We start from the raw sequence: 23,208 nt of genomic DNA on the forward strand, positions 1-23,208 counted from the left end.
AGTCCTTAGATCCTGTCATTAGGACAACTGTTGAGTCAGTTAACATTTCTTACACATGGAATTGATGAGTGCTGTCTGATCATCTGCAGCTTTCCTGATTAAATTGTGGTCTGTTTTTCATTTGGATCATTCTTCCAGATTAGAAAGACAATTCTGAAGGCTTGCTACTTTATTCCACAGTTCTTTCAGTTTCTTCCAGTTCAGTATCATTTGTAAATTTAAGGAGGACATTCTGTATCCCATCATCCAAATAGTTAATGGGCGTACTGAACAGTAATGGGCAAGAGATGCAAAGCTGCAGAAAATCAAATAATCCATCGTCCATATTTGATGGCGAATTACCATTAACTTTTCTAATCCATTGTGCAGTCCCCTTATTTCAGCAAGACTTTTAAAGCTTGCTTGTGAGACTATGTGGGGAGCAAAGCTCAGAGCATCAGTCACTCCCACAGAAAGAGGGTTCTCTCCTGTCTGTGTATTCTCCTATAGAAGGATGTTAGGGCTGTGTGACACATTTTGTTATAGAGGTTTTCCTTATCTTCTGCTTTCTCTGTATAGGCGTTTTATTTTAATTATGTTTTTCTAGAAACTGAAGTTATCATGACTATTCTTGCATTTGTCATAGTCCTTTTTCCCCACTTCCTGTGGCTCAAAGATCATCAAAGCAAAATATGCTATAGCTGGAGTTTTACTAAACCTCTGTCTCACCTGTGCTTTTCTTTCCCTACCTTTAATTTTCACTCTTTCATCATCAGGGTGTTTTTTTGGGGTTTTGTTTTTATCAGTTAGTTGGTTGGTTTTTTTGTTGTTGTGTTTTTTGGGTTTTTTTTTTGGTCCCCTTTAAATATGCAGTAATATTGAACTTTTTAAAAATTGAAGACTGAACCAAATATATATGTTATTTCTGCTTTGTCAGGAACATAGAGTTTTAGATTTTTCCTTTGGGTGAGAGAACTCTTTTCTTGATCTGCTTTTCAGTATCAATATATATTAAAAGCAGGAGGAAAATATATTTTTAATATTGCTAACTAATTGTATATAATTTTATACAGATTTTTTCCCCCCTATTTGTTGGTTCTGTTGTATTCATATTAATTTCTCCTTTAGCATTCTTTCTTAAGTTTCAGGTTATATACTTTCTATCTTTTCATGTAGGTTAGTTTGTGCTTGTGCCCTTAATATTATATCACTGAGGGCCTGTCACTTTCCTGAACTAGTTTTTTTCCTTGAGAACTGCTTCTCATGGGAAGCAGATATACTTGAGAATATACTGAAAATATATTAAAATCTGCTTTCCTGGAGATTATTGCATTCATTTTCCTGTTATCACTCTTTCCTCACTGTTGATGAGTTTTTCCATTTCATGAGCACTTGTTTCTTTCCACTTTCATGGTCTTTAACAGTTTCTACCAATTGGTTAGAAACAAACCTAGAAGAACCCCTTTTATTTTGTTATCCCCACTTGTGTTTTCCAACACATTGAAAGGTGTTACTCTTATCCTGCTTGGCTGCATTCTCAGTAAATGTTTACGTAGTTTAAATATGCCATTAAGACAATGACCTATCTTTAGATTATTGGTAGTTATTCAAATAAACCCCTTTTCTTCTCCCGGCTTGACTGCTTATAACATGTCTCTTCTGTTTCCCTTGCTTGGCTTTTTTTTTTCTTTTTTCCTTAATTTTATCCTTAAATCAGAGACTTTCAACAGTGTGTCTCACAGAGCATTCTGAACCTTAGAGGTCTACATAATTGTTATGCAAGGAAGCATCCTTCTTTTTCTTTCCAGAAAATGCTATCTCCTTCAGGTAAATTCTAATCATGCAAATTATCACACAACTCTATTTTGTTAATTAAGACATGAGTTTTGTTATGCAGTGGGCTTCCAATTCCTTTCAGTTACCATATTGGTGAGAAGGCAAAGTGACAACCAATAACTTGTGTAAATTGTTTAGTGATATGTAAACAGTTGAGTTGTCTTCATTTTCTAACAAATGAAAGGATGCATATTAATTAGGTACACAGTGTGTATTCTTTCAAGTGAATCCAACATTTGTAAGCCCAACATGATATCATGCACTATATTAAATGGTAGTTTACAATGAATATTCTAAAACTTAACCTAATGTTGCATTAAAGTAATATAAAAATTACAAAGCTGCATGAAGTTAATATTGTGTTTATATTTATTCATTTTAAGTAGTTTTTATTCCCATTGTGCAGGAAATTGTTCATTTTAGATGAAAACCAGTAAAACATGCTTTTGTCTTCCAACGTCTGACTCAAAAAATGAACAAAGCCATAAAAGCAAGTACTAGAAATCTTGAATTTGATACCAATCAACAAATTAAAAAAATTATTCACACTAGCAAAGAGGAGTATTTCTTTGGGATGAAATACAAATATAAAACAAGATTAAAATATATTATTTAAATAATAAGTAGTGATTTTATTTTGTCTCTCTATTCTCCATTTCTTGTAAAAAGGTTTTATTCACAAAAATAGAATGTTTTAGCAACATTGCAGCTTAGTATTTTAAGCTTCACTCCAGTCTCTTAATTTCTTTAAGTAAATATGGAAATATATTATGGCTATTAATAAAATTAATTTAGATTAAACAAATAAATAATGAACAGAATTCTACCATCAGTTTTCCTGTATCGCCAGTATCACTTTGTGCACGAGTTATGTCGTAATGGCCATTTACAACCTTCTGGTTTGCTACCAGCAATTCAAAAAGTATTGCAGATCTCTTTGTATTATAGCCGTGAATTTTATATAATTTTGGTACTAGAGGAAAGATATAGGATTTTAAAATTGTTCTTTTAGAAGCTTTAAAGTATGCAGAGTTTTAGCTGCCTATTAGCAAACCATATTTGCTGTCCACTAATTATTCGTATTGCATGTAAATCACATTGATGCACAAAGGGTGTTGAGGTACGCTTACATGCCCAAAGCTGTATCACCAGATCAATAATTGATGACATACATCAACTCTTTATAGTGAAAGGTACTTTGGGGGGAAAATAAGGAAAAAACAGAGAGGAAAGGGTCGAAAAAAAGGTAGAGGGAGACTCCCACTGGCCAGCTGGAGAAGCATGGGGTCCCCTGATGAGCATCCTTGTCCTCCTCTGGGTGTTCTCCCCTCTACAGTATGTGGCAATGAGAAAGAAGCTAAATTTGGGGTTTCTCTAATACAAACTAAACACTACAGAATAAGTGCAAAACAGTTTGGGGGTTAGAGGGGAGAGGGGCTGAATCTCAAGCCAGTGGCAGTCACTTCCCAGGAGAACCTGTTTCAGCAGCAGGTGAAGGCGTGTAAAGCCCTGTGTAATGATGAGCACGTAAATGAGAGCTGCTTATGAATAAGATGCTAGTATGTGTAATACCTGTTGTCTGTGGATAAAACAACTTTGTGTAGATAGGCAACAGTATCACATGGGAATATTGTCTTGCTCAGGTTGATTTCCTGATAAGACTGAGCATGGGCTGCTACACTTGCGTTGGTTGAGCCTAAGGAAGTACGTCCCTGCATACCCACAGAAAATTCCATCCACTGAACTGAATAAAGTAGAGTAAATTATAAATGCCTAGAAACCCAAATTAGAATTCTTATCATCACTCTACATTTTGATGCAATGTCTCTTTTTCTTAACAAAGAGAAAATTGTTACAATTCTGTGTTATTTTATTTCATGCTTTTGTAAGAACCTTTGCTGCATCCAACCTGGAATTAAACCTTAGCAGCTCTGCAGCTATAATAAGAGTAAGGTTTATTGCCAGCTAGTATTTAATCTGCTGGCTAGATGACTAGCTGTGTACCAGCTGTATAATATATTCTGTAAGGATATCATCATCACAGCACTTCACTCTTGCATTTCATACACCCACCAGGAAACCTGTTTTATCTTGTTCTCCGAGCAAGGAATCCAAATTAGATGTCTTAAGGAAAAGTAAATAAGAGTATTAGAAAATATTAAAGAGAAGTAATTCCATTTATAGCATGTTACAGTGAGAGACTTTTTGGACAGGAATGGGATAAGAATTCTCATAAATCTTTAGGCCCTGATTATGGGCTGCTCTTGGCACGGCTCAAAGAACGGACCAAAGCCTGGCTTTTAGCCACTCCTATGTTGGCTTCTCCCCCACATGATTCTGTCTGGTTCCTGGCTTATGTCAGAGAAGCACTAGAGCTGCTCTAACTTAATTCCAAATCTTTGGAGGATTTTTCTGGCAGAAAGGGAACTCCAGAACATATGGGCTAGGCCATGACCCTTCCTATAACAGGGCAAGAGAATTGCAGTGCAACAGCAGCTCTGCGGGTGCTAAACCTCCTGGGAACTATTCCACGCAAAGAGAAGGGGAAGAGATAAGCGCTCACTGGTCTCCCAGATGTGCACAGCCACAGTGATGGCTAGGCTGAGGACGTAAGATGTGTGGTTTTGCTCAAAGGGTGAAAGGAGGATTACAATAAATATAGGAGGATTATAATAGATGAAGTTAGTGTCATAGAATTTATTCTTCTTTTGTTTGTCATTCCACCAAAAATAAGATATTTGGCCTAATGTTCTGTGTGGTTTGTATCAGCTTCAAGTAAAATTTATTTTTAAAAATTAAAAATTTCAGATAAAACTACATTTCTGATTAACTTTACTTTAAATAGCTCTAGTGCCCAGGTCTCACAGTTCTGCTTTCAGCGAATATTAGAGAAGAGTACAAACTCTGTGTGCCTCAACTCTAGTGCCATTCCTCTTACATAATATTAAACCATTTGTAGTCTGTTAATTCTGTGATTGAAGTTGCAAGGATATATAGATTTCAGTTGTACTGATAGTGTCTGAAAATGTCAGCGTGACACTAGAAATGTATTAATCAAGTGATCTTTTTGTTGTTTATTTAAATGTAGAGAATTGTACATACACAAAATTGAATTTAAAAAAAAAAAAAAAAAGGCAAATTAAGTATACAATATCAGGTACTCCAAAGCTAGAAAACAAAAGATGTAAAGTGGTTTGTGCTAGCTTAACTTCCCTGTGCAGATATATAATGCTATAGTCTTTTCTCTATAGTCTGATTATATTTAACAACTAGTTGTTGGTTATTTTGTTTCTCCTTTCTTGTTCTCTTTCTTGTAGTGGCCCAGTGTTGACTTTATGGCATATTAAGAAGAAAGAAGTATTCACTTCTCTAATGATTTCTTGTGTTTGTGGGGCCTTGTGCAGAAGCTACCTGAATGCTGTGTGAGCATTTATTTGTTCTTATAGTGTTGCAGCTGGGTCACTAAGTCACAGATTTGATCAAAAGTTTCCGTTAATGTTGAGTGACAAATTTAAGAAACATTCTATCCCAAACACTGAGTAGTGAGTATGATCTGGTATGCCTGGATGAGTAGGGAGTGGTGCTTTAGTTTTCTCATTGGGGGATAGGGAGAGGCAAAAGGTGATTAATGCCATTTTAAGAGAGATAAATCATCCTTTAGAGACTGAGTGCCTTTTTCTGTTGAACTGGGTGAGCCTCACTCTTTGATGGCAAAAATTAAGCTGTTGGAGGAGTTTAGCATACTATAGAGAGCTCCTTGTGTTTAATACATACTTGATCTGTCACAAGGTGAGATCCTTCCTGCATGCAAGTAAGAAATACTGCTGAGGCAGGGGAGAATATATGATTATGAAGTTAATGATTGAGCTGTAATATTGTACATAGTGAAGACTAAGTCAGAGATAATATCATCATTCCCCTAAATTAAAGGTACCTCCATTTTTACTTTTCCCAAGTCTGGGATGTTTAACTTTCAACTTCAATAAATGTTCTTTTAGCACAACTTTAAATGTATGTGCTATGTTTTATAATTTCTGTAGTCTGTATCTAGGCTGTCAGGGAGATTTGCAGTAGACATTTCATTTAGATTTATATATGAGAAGTATCTCAGATAATGCAAGGCCTACAGAAACAATAGGTTTGTAGTTGAAGAGTAGGATAACATGTTATGGCCATAAAATGTAATCACATGAAAAGGGCAGGAGCATTGAGTCAGCTGTAGTGTTTACTGTGTGCTGACATAACTTCTCAGTTTTTGTTCAGGATATTAGTTAAGAGCCAATGTAACATTTGACTTTTCAAACTCTAAAATATCATCCTTGGAACATATATTCATATAACTCCTGGAAATAGAGCAGTCTAGCTACAAAATGTATGTTTCTAATAAAGGAAGAATTTTTCATCATAGTTTCTTAAAAAACACATGCTTAACATATTATGTAAAAGTGAAACATTTTAACAACATTAACCTTTGGCTCTAGCAGTCATAGAAACTTTCTGATACAATTGAAAAAATGAAGTGCAAAATTATTTAAAAATTGGAAGTAGTAATAAAAATTGCATGCATAATACTGAATTAAGAAACATTTTCAATTATATAGCTTTTTTTAGGAGCTTTAGATAATACTATCTACATTTTTAACCAACAATTGCATTGTTGATATATTTAGTGTTTACTTTAGCTTGCTGTGTCACAAATTTATGCTTTTCCTGGAAAATTTTTTGGGGGGAATAGCGTGAAAATATTACTGCAGATCTTTTCTCTATGCGAACCTCAATTTAGCCAAAAAACTAAGATCTACTAAAATGCTATCTCATAAGCTCAAAATGTCTCATAAGCATAAAATGTCCTCACTTGTGACACTGAAAAAAAGAACTTGAAATCCCAGCACAGTATTTTTATTGCAAATGACAGTTTTCATCTGCTGGCTTTTGCTGCCAGAATAAGCATGTTTTCAGTAAGCACAAACAGACTTCTTCAGCTGTGCCTGTTTCCAGTTGTTCCCATTAAGTCCCCAAGTGGGTGGTACCAAAGAGCCACCTTTTTGGCACACTTGCATGCAGACAACACATGGCCACCGATGAGTTTTGGCATTATGCTCTAATAAAAAAAGGCCATGCTCATATGAGAAAGCTCCGTGTGCGTCACTAAAGCTATTTCAGTCTTTGCTGCCTCCTGAGCTGAATGTAAACCAACATCGGTGACTCTATTCAAATACAATTTCGTAAAAGGAAGTAGGAAGCATGACTTTCAAGCTGTGTGTGGGGATGAGCTAAAATAGCAACAAAAGTATCTCTAGAGAGTATGAGATGACAAAAAAAAATTTCTCTTAAGCTTACCTATTGTTAAGAAAAAGTGGATCTGGCAGACTTTCTTTGGTACCAGCTGGATGTGTTAAATTTTCCTTTTTTTCTTTAACATTGAGAGCCAGCATTGCTGTAGCAGGGATAAGAAGGAAATGGAAGGGTTCAGAGATTTCCTCAGCAAATTTCACCAATGAGCCTTGATCCTGAGGAAAATCAAACTTATGCTTTAATAACTGAGTTTCTGTGCAGCAACACTTACAGCCTACTTGGAGAGTCCAAGAGGAAGGCTGACTGAGGTGGTGGCTTGTGTAATGGGCATGTCTCTGCTGGACACTCTTGCAGGAGGGTTCACATTTGTGTGAGGCACCGGAGAGCAGCAGTTGTGATGTTTCCTCGGCAAGAATTTGGTGAGCTAACGCAGTTCAAGAGCTGGTAATGGCTGGGCATAGTTCACATTGCCTTAGTTTTGGAAATAGATGGTTACATGTGCTCAGATCAAATAATTTCTCAGTGCCTGAGTCAGTACTGAAGTTTGGCTCCAGAACTACATGTGCTGGCTGACCACTTCTCTCCCAAATCCCTCGGGGAGATCCATGCTACCAAAAGCCTTAATAATTCAGAAGAGTTTGAATCTCATTTCACCAGTGTTGTACTCAAGCTGCTACTTACTAACTACAATTTTATTGTGTTTTGTTCTCCCACTGTACTTCAGTTTTTCAGCTCCTTCACTTTGTTGGAAGTGCTAAGTACAACACCTTTCACAGGGAGGCACTAATCCAAGACTTGAGCCTCAGGCAGTGCTATCTGCTGTAGGAAAGTAATACAACTTCTATCTTAATCTGAAATAATGGTATATGCCACACACACATGACTCCCCCAACCTAGCGGTTAAAAAACTCCCCTCTTTTTAGACCACTTGCAATTAAAACTGAAAATTAGTGATTTCCACTTGTAATAACACTTCATTTTCCTTGTACTGGAGTATAAAATCCAGTATTTGTTGTCCGTTATAGATTTTTATGTCACTCACTCATACATATATGAGTGAACCATAGTTCCTGATGATGTTTTACCTTGAGGGTGGTCAAATACTGGAGCAGGATACCCAGAGAGGTTGTGATGTCTGTCCTTGGAGGTGCTCAAGACTCTTCTGGACACAGTCCTGAGCAGCCTGATCTAAGCAGACCTGCTTTGGGCAGGGGTTTGGACTAGGTGACACCAGAGGCCCCTTTGAATCTCAGTTATTCTGTGATTCTGTCTTACTACCAGACTCATTTTATACATACACCCACACCAACAAAAGAAGGCCTAATCTTTGCAGGGAAGTCATATTATTGATTACTACTTTTAGTGACAGCAGGTATATTCTTAATTTTCTGTTGCAAAATCTGTGAATTGTTGTTGTTTTCTTAGCAATGAGATTGCTGAGCAGATGCTGGTGTTAGAGATTGGACAGTTACTTATCTGTAGTGAGGCTCCAGCAATAAACAGCATTTAGGATGTAATTTTCCTGCGAATTCTTCAGGTTTGCAGGTGGGTTTGATTTTTGTTTCTTATGTAACAGATGTACAAATTAGTGTACAAAATAAAAAAAAATAAAATAAGAAAGTTATTTTTTTAATTTTTGTGTATTTTTCCATTCTTGAGCTGCTTTTGTAATATTATATATTTCATAACATTGTAAATTTCTTTAAAATGATCATGAAAATCATGTTATTCTGTAAAACATCTAGGTTTTGAACTGGTTTTGCTTTCTATCTTTCACTCTCAGTCAACAGCAGTGCAAAAGCATAGAATCAGAATCATCTGAGTTGGAAGGGACCTTAAAGATCATCTAGTTCCAACCTCCCTGCCATGGGCAGGGACACTTTCTACTAGACCAAGCTGCTCAAAGCTTCATCCAACTTGGCCTTGAACACTCCCAGGGAGGGGGCATCCACAACTTCTCTGGGCAACCTGTTCCAGTGCCTCACCACCCTCACAGTAAAGGATTTCTTCCTTACATCTAATCTGAATCTACCCTCTTTCAGTTTTAAATCATTACTCCTCATCCTATCACTACACTCCCTGATAAAGTAGTCCCTCTCCATCCTTCCTGTAGACCCCCTTTAACTACTAGAAGGCCCCCCCAGAGCCTTCTCTTCTCCAGGCTGAACAACCCCAACTCTTTTAGCCTGTCCTCGTGGGTTAGGTGCTCCAGAGCTCTGATCATCTTCATGGCCTCTTTTGGACCCACTCCAACAGGTCCATGTCCTTCTTACCTTGGGGGCCCCAAAGTTGAACATAGTACTGCAGGTGCGGTCTCACGAAAGCAATGTAGAGGGAGAAAATCACCTTCCTCAACCTGCTGGCCACACTTCTCTATGCAGCCCAGGATACTATTTGCTTTCTGGGCTGTGAGCACACACTGCTGTCTTATAGTCAGTTTTTCATCCATGGATACCCCCAAGTGTTTCTCTGCAGGACTGCTCTTAATCCTCTCATCACCCAGCCTGTATTTGAGCTTGGGATTGCCCCAACCCAAGTGCAGGACCTTGCACTTGGCCTTGTTGAACTTCATGAGGTTTGCATGGGCCCACCTCTCAAGCCTGTCAAGGTCCCTCTGGATGGCATCCCTTCCCTCCAGTGTGTTGACCACACCACACAGCTTCCTGTTGTCAGCAAAATTGCTGAGGGTGCACCATGTCACCAACAAAGATGTTAAACAGTGTTGGTCCCAATACCAACCGCTGAGGAATGCCACTCATCACTGTGCTCCACCTGGACATCACACCATTGACCGCAACACTTTGAGTGCAACCATCCAGCCAATTCCTAACCCACTGAGTGGTCCATCCATCAGATCCATGTCTCTCCAATTTAGAGACAAGAATGCCATGTGGGATAGTATCAAATGCTTTGCACAAGTCCAAGCACATGACATCAGTTGATCTTCCCTTACCCACCAACACTGTAACCTTATCGTAGAAGGCCATCAAATCTGTCAAGCACGATTTTCCCTTAATGAAGCCATGTTGGTTGCCACTAATCACCTCCTTATTTTCCATGTGCCCTAGCCTAATTTCCAGGGGGATCTACTCCATGATCTTCCTGGGCACAGAAGTGAGACTGACTGGCCTGTAGTTCCTCAGGGCTTCCTTTTTTTCCTTTTCAAAAGTGAGGGTTATGTTTCCCCTTTTCCAGTCAGCAGGAACTTGACCAGACTGTCAGGAGTTCTCAAATGTTACGGGTTGTGGCTTAGCCACTTCATCTGCTAGTTGCCTCAGGACGCATGGATGTATCTCATTAGGCCCCATGGACTTGGTCACCTTCAGGTTCCTTAGATGGTCTAGAACCAGATCTTCTACAGAGGGTGGTTCTTCATTCTCACAGTCCTTGCCTTTGCCTTCTGTGACTTGGGTGGTGTGGATGGAGCCCTTGCTGGTGAAGGCTGAGGCAAAAAAGTCACTGGGTACCTCAACCTTCTTTATTTTTTTTTTTTTTTAAGAGACATATTTTAAGATGACAGTTACCAGGCCATTACTCTGGTTATTGATCTTTGTCCTTTGTGGGGTATTAATATTGCTTATGGCCCAAACACTATGTACAGGGCTACTCTGTGGAAATAGTGCCAAACATAGGTCATCGTCTGACATATTTACTCCCTCTTAAGACTACTAATGAAAAGTTCAGTAGTAGTATCATCTTTCTTCAGCTGAAAAAAATAGTGTGTTTTTTTAAATTTACATGAGTGCAAACCTACTAGTGTTTCAATAGAGACCCATTATATTCGTTACCCAAGAGAAAAAATAATTCCTTGCTTCCAGGATAATGTTACAGACATCAGAAAATAGTGGATATGAAGAATGCATAGCATTATGTAGAAATAATGATAGATGAGACTTGCTTTGAAACAAATTTTCCAAACTTTAACACAGATGCCAACTTCAACAAGCACTTTGTCAAAATGATAACTGAAGTAATTTTCTGAGTCAGTTCTTGACTTAGCTGGCATTGCCTTCATAAAAGATGCATTCTGCTTAGCATTCTGGTTTCATTTAAACTGGTGTAAATGCAATGTACCTCTACTGTGGGAATGATGTAATAGAGTAAGAAATGAGATGGATCACCTAGATCCTCATCACCTGCTGCTGAAGAAAGTAAAGGCCGCCTTAAGCCTTGCTTGTATTTCTGTAGCCTTAGTCATTGCTTCACATAGGACAACCTCAGGTGTATATGAAAATGGTTTGGAGAATGCTCTAATCTGTTTTTCTACATTCTGGTAGTGGATGAGGAATAGAGATACCTTGATTATCAAGCAATATTCCCAAACCTAGTGGCCGTGAAGGAGATGACCTGTTCTGTGAGCAAATTCTGTGTCAGAAAATTTGCTTCCTTGGCTGGGATCCCCAGGGGCTGCATCCACTGGGTTTATGGCACAGCATAAAAAATCTGAAATGAGTTATAAGAAAAAAAAGAGTCCTGACATGTTTTAAGTATAATTACTAGAAAATAGATTGTATTATTTTGTTCTCTTATTGTATGATATATTTCTCGAATACAAATTCAACCAAGCAGGTGCAAAATTATACTGACAAATTGACTGAGACAGACAATGTACAAATGCTCATGTATGCATTGAATACAAGTTAGTCATAAAACAAGACTGAGGGAATATAGGTAGTAGAGTATAATAATACTGTAAATAGTATTGACTTAGTACTGAGGGTTGGCATGACAATGTATAAAGTGAATGTAACTTGTGAACCAAAAGGAAGAAGTGAGATCCAGACTGAAAGGGAAAATTAACTAAGGTCTCCTTAGTCCCACTTTAATTTATGTCTGTTACCAAAAGTGTACAGCCAAAGTTGGTTTAACAGTTGGTGAATAAAGTTTCATTGATTTATATTCTGAGTTTAAATCAGAATCTGAAACTGGTTCATGAGGAACCCCACTCCAGAGTGTGTTCCCTGCTGCCCGGGTGGTACAGATGATGGTAATGTTCATGGTGTGGTTATTGTTCTGCTTGTGGGGTCATTCAGTCTGTTGAATGTTGTATTTTTGCAGAGTAAAAAAGGAAAACAAGGTGGAAATGTTCATTCTGAAGATAAGTGAACTTTTTTAGGCTGTGCTACTTCCCTTGAGAGGCATTAAATGTTAAACTGTTTAACATCTGGGAGCGTCTGTCCTCATAGTCCAGCCTGTGGATTGACTCAGTCCTAAACTTCCATGGAGATTTAAAGAATGAACAGGAAGTGCTTAACTGTTTTGACCCAGTCTAATTTTAGAACTGTAGAATATGTAAGCAATTGTTAGTTATATTTTAAAATATACATATACATATGTAAAAAAAAATATTTTGCATAAGGCCCTAATTACATAACAACTGAATTTTTTTAGTTCAAGATAGTGTAGTTCAAGAAAAGTAGTTAATTTGACAGTTGTCTGAAACTTTCAGAATTATTTATTCATGTAAAAAGGCTATCATTTAACTTTTATACATTAATTGGTTTTAAATACTCAATTAGATGAATTATTGTAGTCTAATCCCATGGTAATTCAGTCTCCCTTTCTACCAATATGGCAAGTATCTAAAATGGGACATACAGTTTCTGTGAATATTTGTAGCTCAGTGTTCTGCCTTGTTTTTCTACTCAGGGCTTTACATTATTTTTTCAATAGCAGAAAATGACAAAGGATTTTTTACCTGATACTTATCTTTCATGTTAAGATACTTCTGGAGTACTTTGCATTTTTCTCTTTTTCTTGGGTAGTCAGGTGTTGCCCTCCAATAGGAAATTTTAGATCACTTCTAAGAAGTATGTCAAGGACATTAACTGGCTGAACATGTCCGTTTGTTGCAGTGCAGCAGAGATTTTAAAGTCTTTAGTCAGCCTAAAGTCTTTTATCCACTGATACTATTAGGAGTAAGTCACAATACTCTATTGAGCGTTTTTTATATTCTCTAGAGGATATAGCAAATGTGAGAATGGATAAGCAAGCATATTATCCCCCCCATCAGTGTTTAACAAAGATTGTTGCTTAATATTTCCATTCTTGTTCTGAGATACATTTCTACAATGTTAGTTTACTATGCTTTACAAAAAGGTGATTCTTAATAACAATGATTTATTCCATTCTGTACTATTTAACGATGAAGTATTTTTTAGTAGATTTGACAATTTAATGCTTATTCGTATCTGTATTTTTGGTATTGAAATGAGTAGTAGCATAGAAAGCATCAAATCTGTCAGTCCTTAATTTTTAAATTCAGGAAAGTTATGGGATTTTGTATGACTATTAAACCCCAGTAATTTATGTTATATTTTGTTTTCAAGTAAGATGTGTGATATCACTAAATTCAGTGCCTATGGGACTACAATTTTTCTTTGTGGCATGCCTAGTTCTGCAAAAGTTAACTGTCTTTTATGTAGGGTAACTTGAGTGATAGTTACAACTGAGAGAATTGTAGAAGAGTTGAATAAGATACGAATTTGAGCTGCTAGGATGTGGACATACCCTCATTGCAGCAACACTGCAAGGTTTTTAAGTTGATGTGGAGGAATCACAACATTTTAATTTTTGGATGATCATTCTCATAAATTCCAATTTTCAGAAATGTAAGCATGAATGCATAATCATATCTTGATGCCCTTTTAACAGTTCGTCTGTGTAATGACAAGGTGAACTTATTAAAGGCTTATTAAGGGACATGTGTGCCTAGTATTTACATATCTTTCATATTGGAGTCCAGAAATTTCTGTTAGATGCCTAAACTCCTTTTGCAACATACTGGAAGAGTTCAGGGTATGAGAAAGATGCCCAACACAATGAGTTCAGCCAGCTAGGGGGTTTTCATTGTGGTTTTATATAAAAAATTTGTGGCTATTATTTTCTAACACAGGATGGTAGCTAATACGAACATTTAGTAAACTCATCTAAAAGAATTCCTTCTTTTTATACATGTTCTTCTACATTTTCTTCTGTTAATGGATTAATTTGATCCACTTATCCACTTATGTGTGTATTTTTTAAATAATATTTCTGATTTGAGCCTTTTTCTATTGCACAGTGCAAATATAATCAAATTGTTTATATAAACTAAATCTATTGAGTAACATCTTCAGCATGTTCCAACAGCAGTAGCGTTTTTCATGTTGAAAGAAAATAGACACTTAAATAACTACTGTCTATTTATTTTATTATTGATTTTCACATAGTACTCTATTTTGTTAATTATTTATTTTTCTAGAACAGGTGACCTAGAAAGAAAAGCAATCGACTATTTGCAATATTCTAATTGTGACTAAACACTAAGACAGACATTGAACTCTTGGGATGTGTTATATCAACTCATAAATATATTCAGTTCTATTTAATTTTTCAGTCTGCCATAGGCTATCCAGTTTAAAGAAGTGCCTGTTTAATGGTACCAGTTTTAGTCTTTAGAGCCCTTCTACCAACCTTTCTTAAGATTCTTGAGATTTTTCCACTAATCCGAGAAGAAAGAACAGACAGAATAAAGTCCTCTTCCAATAATTTCCTTATCATCTCATTGTACAAATACATATTTAGATCCAGAATACCACATAAAGCCCATTCTGCAATCCACTTCCAAAATTTCTTTATGTTAAAACTGCCTGTTTCACTTCTGGACACAGAGACTCTCTTGACCCTAGTGTTATGCAAGAGCTTATTGTTTCTCCTAAATTAAAAAGCCTTCCTAGAATGTGCACTTAGATGTAAATTGCTTGACTGTGGTAGTTCATTCAAATACAGGCCCATTTAAGGAGTTTTAAAATCTGCTTTATTGGAACCCTGTGGCTTTTACAGCACATTAGACATAAATTAAGCAACAGGGAACCTTCTCTCCCTTTATTTCCAACTGTCCTTTCCAGGCCACGTGGCATGATATTGTCTTTAGAATTATTTATATATCGCCCTCTTTGTTTTATCATGTATTTTAATGTGGCAGATTTCTGTCCTCTAACACTATGCCAGTTGTCAGAGTAATCCTGGGTGGAGCAGGCAGGGATTTTTGGTAATCAGAAAAATATAGCATGATTTTTGGTTTCAGGTATTCAGGTTTGCTGTCATGAAGTAGGGGATGCATTTTCATGCCCTCTTTTTTGAGAATAAATTGAAGTAATTCCTTATGTAGAAAATTATTTTTGCTTGTCATCTTGGCAAAATACTGTATTTTTAGCCAAGCCGAGGTGATGATGGATACCAACTAATAAAGCTAAAATTGTTGTCTGGTAGAAGTTTTAGTATATTTTAAGATGAAAAGTTATGTCATGCCTTCCTCAATCACTTGTGAGCAACTCTGAGACTCAGTTCATATCTTTAAAAATGTTTTACCAGCTGTAACATATAGGGACTACAGACTAGATCATAAGAGCAGCATGGAGGATTTTGAGGTGGGCTAAAAGTTTAGCCTGGGGTAGGACAGCAGTGGGTCCCAGGGACGCTGTGTGATAACTTGGTGGGAGAGCAAGCTCAAGGTGTTGTTTGGCACAGAATAAACCATAATAAAGATTGTTCTCCTGTATTCTGTTTGTACCTCTGAGAAAAGAAAGCCCTCTAGAGCTGTAGGCTGGGCTGAGCTGCATGTCAGCTTTTACTACCTACTTGCCCATACCTGTACAGGCAGAACAGTGTTCAGCACCAGTATGACTCTTCCTGCAACTGCTTCTTGAAAATTAAACTTGTGAAAATCCTGTAACTCACTGATATCGACTACCAGTATAAGTTGTAGTATGAATTATGGGAACCAGCAAATCTCTCTGTGGCTGGGGTTTGGTAATGACCTGGTGATCTAAGGGCACATTACTGCACTCTTAGAAATGGCTCTGCAGTGAGATATCTTACTTAGAGGGCACTGGCAGCTGCTGACACTGCTCCTCCTAATTTGTGATTTCCCTGAAGACTGCTTGGGGGCTGGCACATGCTCCGCCATAGCTCTGTGCAAGCATGGCAGCAGAACTGAAAGCTGAGCATAGTATATGGCTTGCCAACTGCTTTAGGATTTCTCATTAGTAACTTGACTTACCCCAAATCAATTCAGAGCACTAGTAGCTAGAAAAAAAAAATCTTGTATTCTATCAAATGTGTTGAAATTAATAACTGAGGTAAGTAAATGTAATGCTTCGTGATGTTTTAGATGGATGCTTTGAGAGTTCTCTGCAATTTTTATGATTTTAAAAAGATAATTTATCAAAATCATCTTCTGTGTATATGTTTGTACATTTGTATGTGTTTGCAAGGGAAATCTTCATGCTATTTATCTCTTGTTTTGCAGACAAAACCTGTTGCATTTGCAGTTCGGACAAATGTTGGATACAGTGCAGCTCACGATGACGATGTTCCGGTCCCAGGCATGGCCATCTCATTTGAAGCTAAAGATTTTCTTCATGTTAAAGAAGTAAGTAAAACTAGAGAAGTGAATCTCTCCTTAAGGGTCTATTTGAGTAATAGTGCTACTATTTCTTAACATTAAGATTACACTTCATATTGTCAAATCACTATACAAATCTTATATAAATAAGCTAACTGTGTATAAAGAAATTAATGTTCTTTGAAATACTGTTCTTATAAAAGCAATGGCACAAATTCCTTACAATTAAGTGCTTTTCTTCTCTAGTAAAATTCGCTTATTTAGAGCTTTAAAAATGTACATCTGCCTGTTCAAGGATATAATATTTCTGGGTTTTACAGTTCTAATACTCTGAGGGTTCATTGTGATTCAACAGCCAAGGGTTGATTCTCTTTTATTTACGTGACTGAATCTCAGTTAACCCCAAAGTCCTCAGGTCTCATTTTTTTCACTGAAGTTACTTCCCTGGCACAGACAATATTTTGTTAACAGTTACATGATGTGATATTTCAAGATGCACTTTGCAACTGTCTAAAAAGGTGCTTTGCATTTACTGCATTGGTTTTCTTTTCCTGTAGTTTGGCTTTGAAAATTTTAAATTCTTACAAAAGGCTAAAGCCATTTTTTTTCTCTGCTCCTTGCAAGACAATCCAAAGCAAATAACTTGGTAACTTTCCTATACAGACCCTCCTTAGCAGCCCGCTGCTCCCTTCTGAATGTTTTCCTCATTTTACAAGATTTCCCAGCTTCTGGTCATATTCCATTGTGTTTTGTCAAAAAATGATCCATCTGGAAATGGAAATTTATAGCAGAAGAACTAGAAAGTTAGCTTAAGGATGAGAGCAACTTGGCCATGCATTTCAAATTATATCTTTACCCCATTTTAGATTATTGAAAAATCACTCAGTAGTTATGATTGATGATGCACAATAATTCTGCTAGTGCAGGTGCTTTGCAGAAGCAAGAAACTTTCCTAATACACAGGTAGAAATACAGTGGACAGAAACTAAAGAAACACAAATGGGTTTATAGTGCCCTCATACTGATGACTAATGATCATCATTTTCCATATATATTAAACACACAAAGAGGGATAATTTGGATTCAAACTGTAGGTAATGAAGGAAATACATTTTCTGTCTGATGATAGTACCAAATAATTGCTCTGCTCTGTCTTGTGACAAAAGTAGAGATGAGCAGGCACAGCATCCTGACAAAAGAAAACTGTCAGCATTCTCCAGTGAGTATGGAAGCACTGGAAAATAGAGCTCAGTTTTGTTAGATGGAATGATTTTGTAGAGTCATCTATTCCATCTGCATTTTGAATAAGCTTGTAATCTCAGACCTCACGTTAAGTATTTCCCCTGTTTCCATATGAACCTGAAACACAGTATTTGCAGATTTTCTGCTAGAATTTATGCTTTTTTCCTCACAGCACAACTTAGACTCAGATGTAAATATGCATGGGACAAAATGAGGAAGAAAAAGTTTCCTGAACTTTTCTGGATCTCCAGAAACGGCTTGAAAGGAAGCTTAGCTCAGATGAGTTGTTAAATTGTCCGTGGCTGCATATAGCACTGAGGAATGGAAAAACAGATTAAAATGTTCTTGTAGATTCAATTGTAATAGAACAGCCACTCTGTGCTAATTGCCTTTAAAAATACCTGGTTTTCTCCCTAAGCAGTTAAGGAAAGTTGACTGTCTAGCTGTGCTAGGCCAGAGCTGGATTGTGGAAGGGACCCTGTGCCTGGACCAGGTACAGCACCAGGATGAAGAGGTGGGAAGGGACCTGCAAGGAGTCGGATTTGGACTTGGACGCTCTGGTCCTACATTTAGCAGAGTCTGTTGCATCTGGGTGGGTTGAACCTCTTCAGGAGGGAGCAGCAGCTCTTTCCTGCACAGCCATGTCCTCCTCCTCCATCTTCCATGGTTGTGCCCTGCTCATTCTACAGGACTTTATATCCCATCAGTTTTTGCTCATTCAGTAATTTTGGTGCTCTCTATAGTTAATGCTAGGAGAACTGAAGTGTCCAAACTTTAATTACTTATGCAGATGAAAAGTAAAAACCATATTTGACTATAAAATGCAGTGTTACTTTTATATCTTACACTTAATGGCTTGCGAGAAATAAAGAAATGTAAATTAATCTCTGATAACTTTTGTCTGCATAGTAATGTTGTATTGGATCAATGCTGTCCTCTTCTTGTCTATGAGGAGTGTTCTCCAGTTTGTGCCGCTGAGAGGACTCAAACAAGGAAAACCTCAGTTCAAGATGTACATGGGCAATAGTGAAAAGTACCGCAGTGATTGAGTATGAGGGAAATTTATTTTCATTATTAGGTTACATTCATTAAAACTCAGTATATATAAAGATTAAGGAGTGCTTTCTTCATGAAGAAACATGTGCTGCATCATAGTCACTCATGAATCTTTTGAAGCTTTCATGCATGGCCATAATTCTGCTTTGCATTTAATTAGTCTTTGTGTTTCCCTTGGCACTCCAAGCACAGGTAAATTGCAGAGAATCACACACCTGAGCCAGCATCTTGAGAGCTGGACACTCCGCTACCAAGATTTCTGCTATTGCTTTTTAAAATTAGAAAGTATAATGTGCAGTATTATTTACTTAGAGAAGTATCTTATCCTCCTTTTCATATACCAACCCAGCATTTATCTTTGAGACTTTGATGGAGTGAGTTCCACAGGCTTTTATTTTTGTATGATAAAAAAATTCCTACTGATTTAGCATTTCTATCAGTTATAATAAAATTGATGTTGTTGTGTAGTCTGTTGTACTGTAGGACAGCATAAAAACAGTGGCAGTTCAGATTTTAATTTAATGGTGTTTTTTAGTTATCAGTTTCTTCCTTTTACCAAGTTAATGATACTACTGCTGCAGACATCATGTATACCATAGAGCAGATCCATATAATGGCAACCTCCATTGACTCAATTGCTATAGTCTTCCTCCATCTATATTGTCCTACAATGTATTTTAAATGCACATGCGTATCTTTAGTTAGCATTTTGCAATGAAAGGTTAATATTTTAGTGATAAGTTTCAGTCTAATACAGCTTTGAGAAACTGCCATTCTGGATTAGCTCCCTATTATATGTTGGTATTCGTACTCATAAAGGCATCTCATTGGATGAATGTTACAGATCCCTTTATATTTTATGAGCATAAAAGTGTGTTTATGTAAATCTTTATTTTTTGTTAGCTTAATATCTTAAAGTTGGTTTCAAGCATCACAACATTTCTTTAGTAGCCAAAATTAAAGATATTACTGTGATTTAGGTTGTGTATAATTGATCCACCAACATTGCATTCTTGGTGAAATTAATTCCTTCTTATGGGAACCCACACTTTTTACATGTTTTACTCGTAACTGTACACTTGTTAAAATTACATTAAATAGTTAATGATGCACTACATTCATAGCTTCAGATTCAAGAAGGCAACTTCTGTTCCCATTCGGATGTTCTCTTACAGTGTCATAAATAATCCAAATTATCCAAAATTCATATTTGACAGTAGTTATTCCCATGGAACAGCTAGATTATTGCATTTGGGGACATACATAAGTGACCTATCTCATCCAAAAATAGTGAATAAATAATAAAGGAAAAAGCAAATATTTCTGTTCTACAAACCTCTGCAAAACAAACAAACAAAAACTCCTGTGTGTATATGAATAAAAATTATTAGAGTAGTCATTATCTCATATTTCATATAGCTGAAATTCAGTTAATTGGACTATCTTACGCATATGTACAATTGTAAGGTTTTAGTTATCCAAATATATCCATTCTGTGTGTATCTATCATTGTATGTTTAAGATGCAAATCCCATGAGCTGTATGCGGTAGAGCATATATAAACAGCAGAACGTAGTCATATTTCAGAAGATTTTAGTGAGTTCAGAGAGTTAGGGGAGTTTGAGAAGTAGTATTTTTTATTTTAAGTAGAGAACTGAATATAATGGAATAAAAAAAATAGATTATTACAGAGCTGTAAAAATTGTTGCAGTGGGTAGAAGCAGATCAGAAGAAGTCTCTGGTGTCCAACAAGAAGAAACGTCTGGGAGAAGAAAAGCAGCTCGCATGTATGAGGGGAAAAGAATGTGAAGCAGAAGAAAATAAAGATGGTAAAACAGGTGGAAATAACAGCCAGGGAGAATCATGAAGTCTGTGAAGGAAGGTTTCTGCTTAAGTACTGTAGCATTTTAATAATTTCCAAGATATAATTATTTTCATGTATTTCTGAATATTACCACAATTCTTCATTGCCATAATTGCATAGTACAGTGATTAACTGCAGGGAAGAATTACATAAAATGGCCTAGCTGCAAATTAAAAATAATAACAAAATGATCCCATATACAGTAATTTCTTAGTACATGACTTTTTTTTTTTTTTTTTTTTATCTGTAGAAATTTAATAATGACTGGTGGATAGGACGATTGGTAAAAGAAGGCTGTGAAATAGGATTCATACCAAGCCCAGTCAAACTAGAAAACATGAGGCTGCAGCATGAACAAAAGGCAAAACAAGGAAAATTCTACTCCAGGTAATAACAACATAAATAGTGTAATTGGTTGTGACACAACTTGAAAGTTAATGCTGTGTATGCTATAGCTCTGTTTAATTGTTGTAATTGGCAGCTACAAACATTTTGAATCAATGGAGGTAGAAATAATTATTTATATAATTAATGTCATTGTCATTTAAGAGAAGATGTAGATATTTAGACTGGTGGTCTGTGGTGGCCTACAATGGCTATTATTCCATTTTATTTTCATAAGATATTTGCAAATATATATTGCAGTTAGTGCATTTACTATGTGGAAGTGCAAGTTTTTACTTAAAAATTGATCTTCCTAAATTCTTTAGCATTTGTTTCTTGGTATCATGATCCTGCAATTTCTAAACACTTTTAAATCTGGTTTTAGAAATTACAGAAAATGTTAATATTAATTTATTTATAAGTTGAAGCAAGTGCCTGTTAATTAGCTCTTAGGGAAAAAAAATGTTCTGGTCTTGTCAAGTTCCTTTCCTGCAAATACAGCTTTTATGAATACTGCATTTTATGATGGAAGTTTCATGTCAAGTCATTTGTTGTCTCTGACTGCAGCCATCGTTACATAAAAATAAAGATTCATTATCTAAATGTATTGAACAGTACGGCAAGATGGTAATAATGTCATCTTTGCTGTAGAGTTCTTAATAAAGTAGTTTTCCAGTAAACATTAACACATATGGAAGCAAATGCCCCTTGCTTCCCTTTGGGTATATAGGAAACAAATATTTCCAGTATGTCTGAGTGGGATGGACCTGAAATTGAGAAAACGGCTGGGAAGCATTTGGGAAGCCAGAAGGGCTTGCCCGCTTCAAAAGGAAGGGCAGCAGTGTTTGAAGAGCATGTCTGCGCTAGGAGACCAGGGTGCTGCAGCGCTGCATTCACCAGCCCTGGAGTGCCTTGCCTACCTACGGGTGTGCCATCCTCGGCAGGAGGACGTTGGGTTCCTTACTGCTCTCATGACGCTTCTGATACAGCTGAATCTGACCCAGTGATTCGGTCCCTTTCCAAATTGTAAAGGCTTCCATTCTCCACAACTTCTCACTGGAGATAACACTGTCCTACACTGCAAATGCATTTACTTAGTGCTTATTAATATTTTAAGATGGAGAAAGTGGAAACTAGTACTAGCACATGAATTATTTGAAGAGTGAAATAGCCTTTCTTACATTCTTTCCAGTTCTTTTCTCATTACGGTAATGGAAATAAAGTGACTAAAAATATTATTTCATTTTCACAACTTGAGTAGGTTTTCACAAAGCAGAACTTGATAAAAACCTAGACTTCTTTATCTTCATTTGAGAGGCTTTTTCTTCCTAAATGCTACCTTGTATTGAGACAGCAAAAGAATTTGTACTTTCATTAAATTAAAAAGATATTAGGCAAACACACTATCATTTTCATTAGAGGGCTATCAATAACTCTTCTGTTAAATAAACAGATATGCTCACTGGCTTAAGAATTAGTTGTAGTAATGAGCAGCAATATTAACAATTGTATATCAGTAGTCATATTAATAATTGGATTGCATTAAGGTCATGAAGTAGTGAGAGCATATGCAGCAGAATGAAGTTGCACAGCAGAACAAAGAGCATGATTCATGTTTGTAGGTCCTCAGTCCTCAAAATATGTGGGCATTTTGTGTAAGGTATGTATTTTATACCACTGCCAGAAGTACTGCTTGTCTCTTGGCTAGCAGCATATTTAGAAGGCAGGTAATAAATAAACTAGAATAAATACTGAAAAATCTATGAAACTTCAAACTAATTTGTTGCTTTACTCCAGTAAATCAGGAGGAAACTCTTCATCCAGTTTGGGTGACATCGTTCCTAGTTCCAGAAAATCGACGCCTCCATCATCTGGTGAGTAGGTCACGAACCCTTCAGTTTACGGACTCATGCACCTAATCTGTTAAAATTTGTATACATTTAGTCCTGTTTTTCTTATTCCGTGTACTTCATAGGTATAAGGTTGGGTGGCTGCATTTCCCTGTAAGGATGGTTTGGATTGGTTTGAAGTAATGGAGTCAATGCCGGCGAGTTCAGGCAATGATAGGACTGTTAACAATGCACAAAATTTCCTCTTTGCTTTTACCATGATGTTTTATAGCAAAGACATGATAAAATGATGAGACTGTGTTTCAGCAGGACAG

General features: G+C 36.6%; 1 protein-coding gene across 10 annotated transcripts in view; it reads left to right on the forward strand.

The window, feature by feature from the left end:
• Positions 1-23,208, forward strand: part of CACNB2 (calcium voltage-gated channel auxiliary subunit beta 2) — a 257,249-nt gene that overhangs the window by 200,398 nt on the left and 33,643 nt on the right. For all 10 annotated transcript variants that reach the window (XM_042802216.1, XM_042802218.1, XM_042802219.1 and 7 more), the window contains 3 exons: positions 16,403-16,525; positions 20,911-21,047; positions 22,842-22,918. In XM_042802216.1, the coding sequence (XP_042658150.1) occupies positions 16,403-16,525; positions 20,911-21,047; positions 22,842-22,918 (337 nt within the window). The remainder of the gene's footprint in view (positions 1-16,402; positions 16,526-20,910; positions 21,048-22,841; positions 22,919-23,208) is intronic.

Source organism: Tyto alba, unplaced genomic scaffold (genome assembly GCF_018691265.1).
Source record: "Tyto alba isolate M040663 unplaced genomic scaffold, T.alba_DEE_v4.0 Super-Scaffold_38, whole genome shotgun sequence".
Classification (NCBI taxonomy): domain Eukaryota; kingdom Metazoa; phylum Chordata; class Aves; order Strigiformes; family Tytonidae; genus Tyto; species Tyto alba.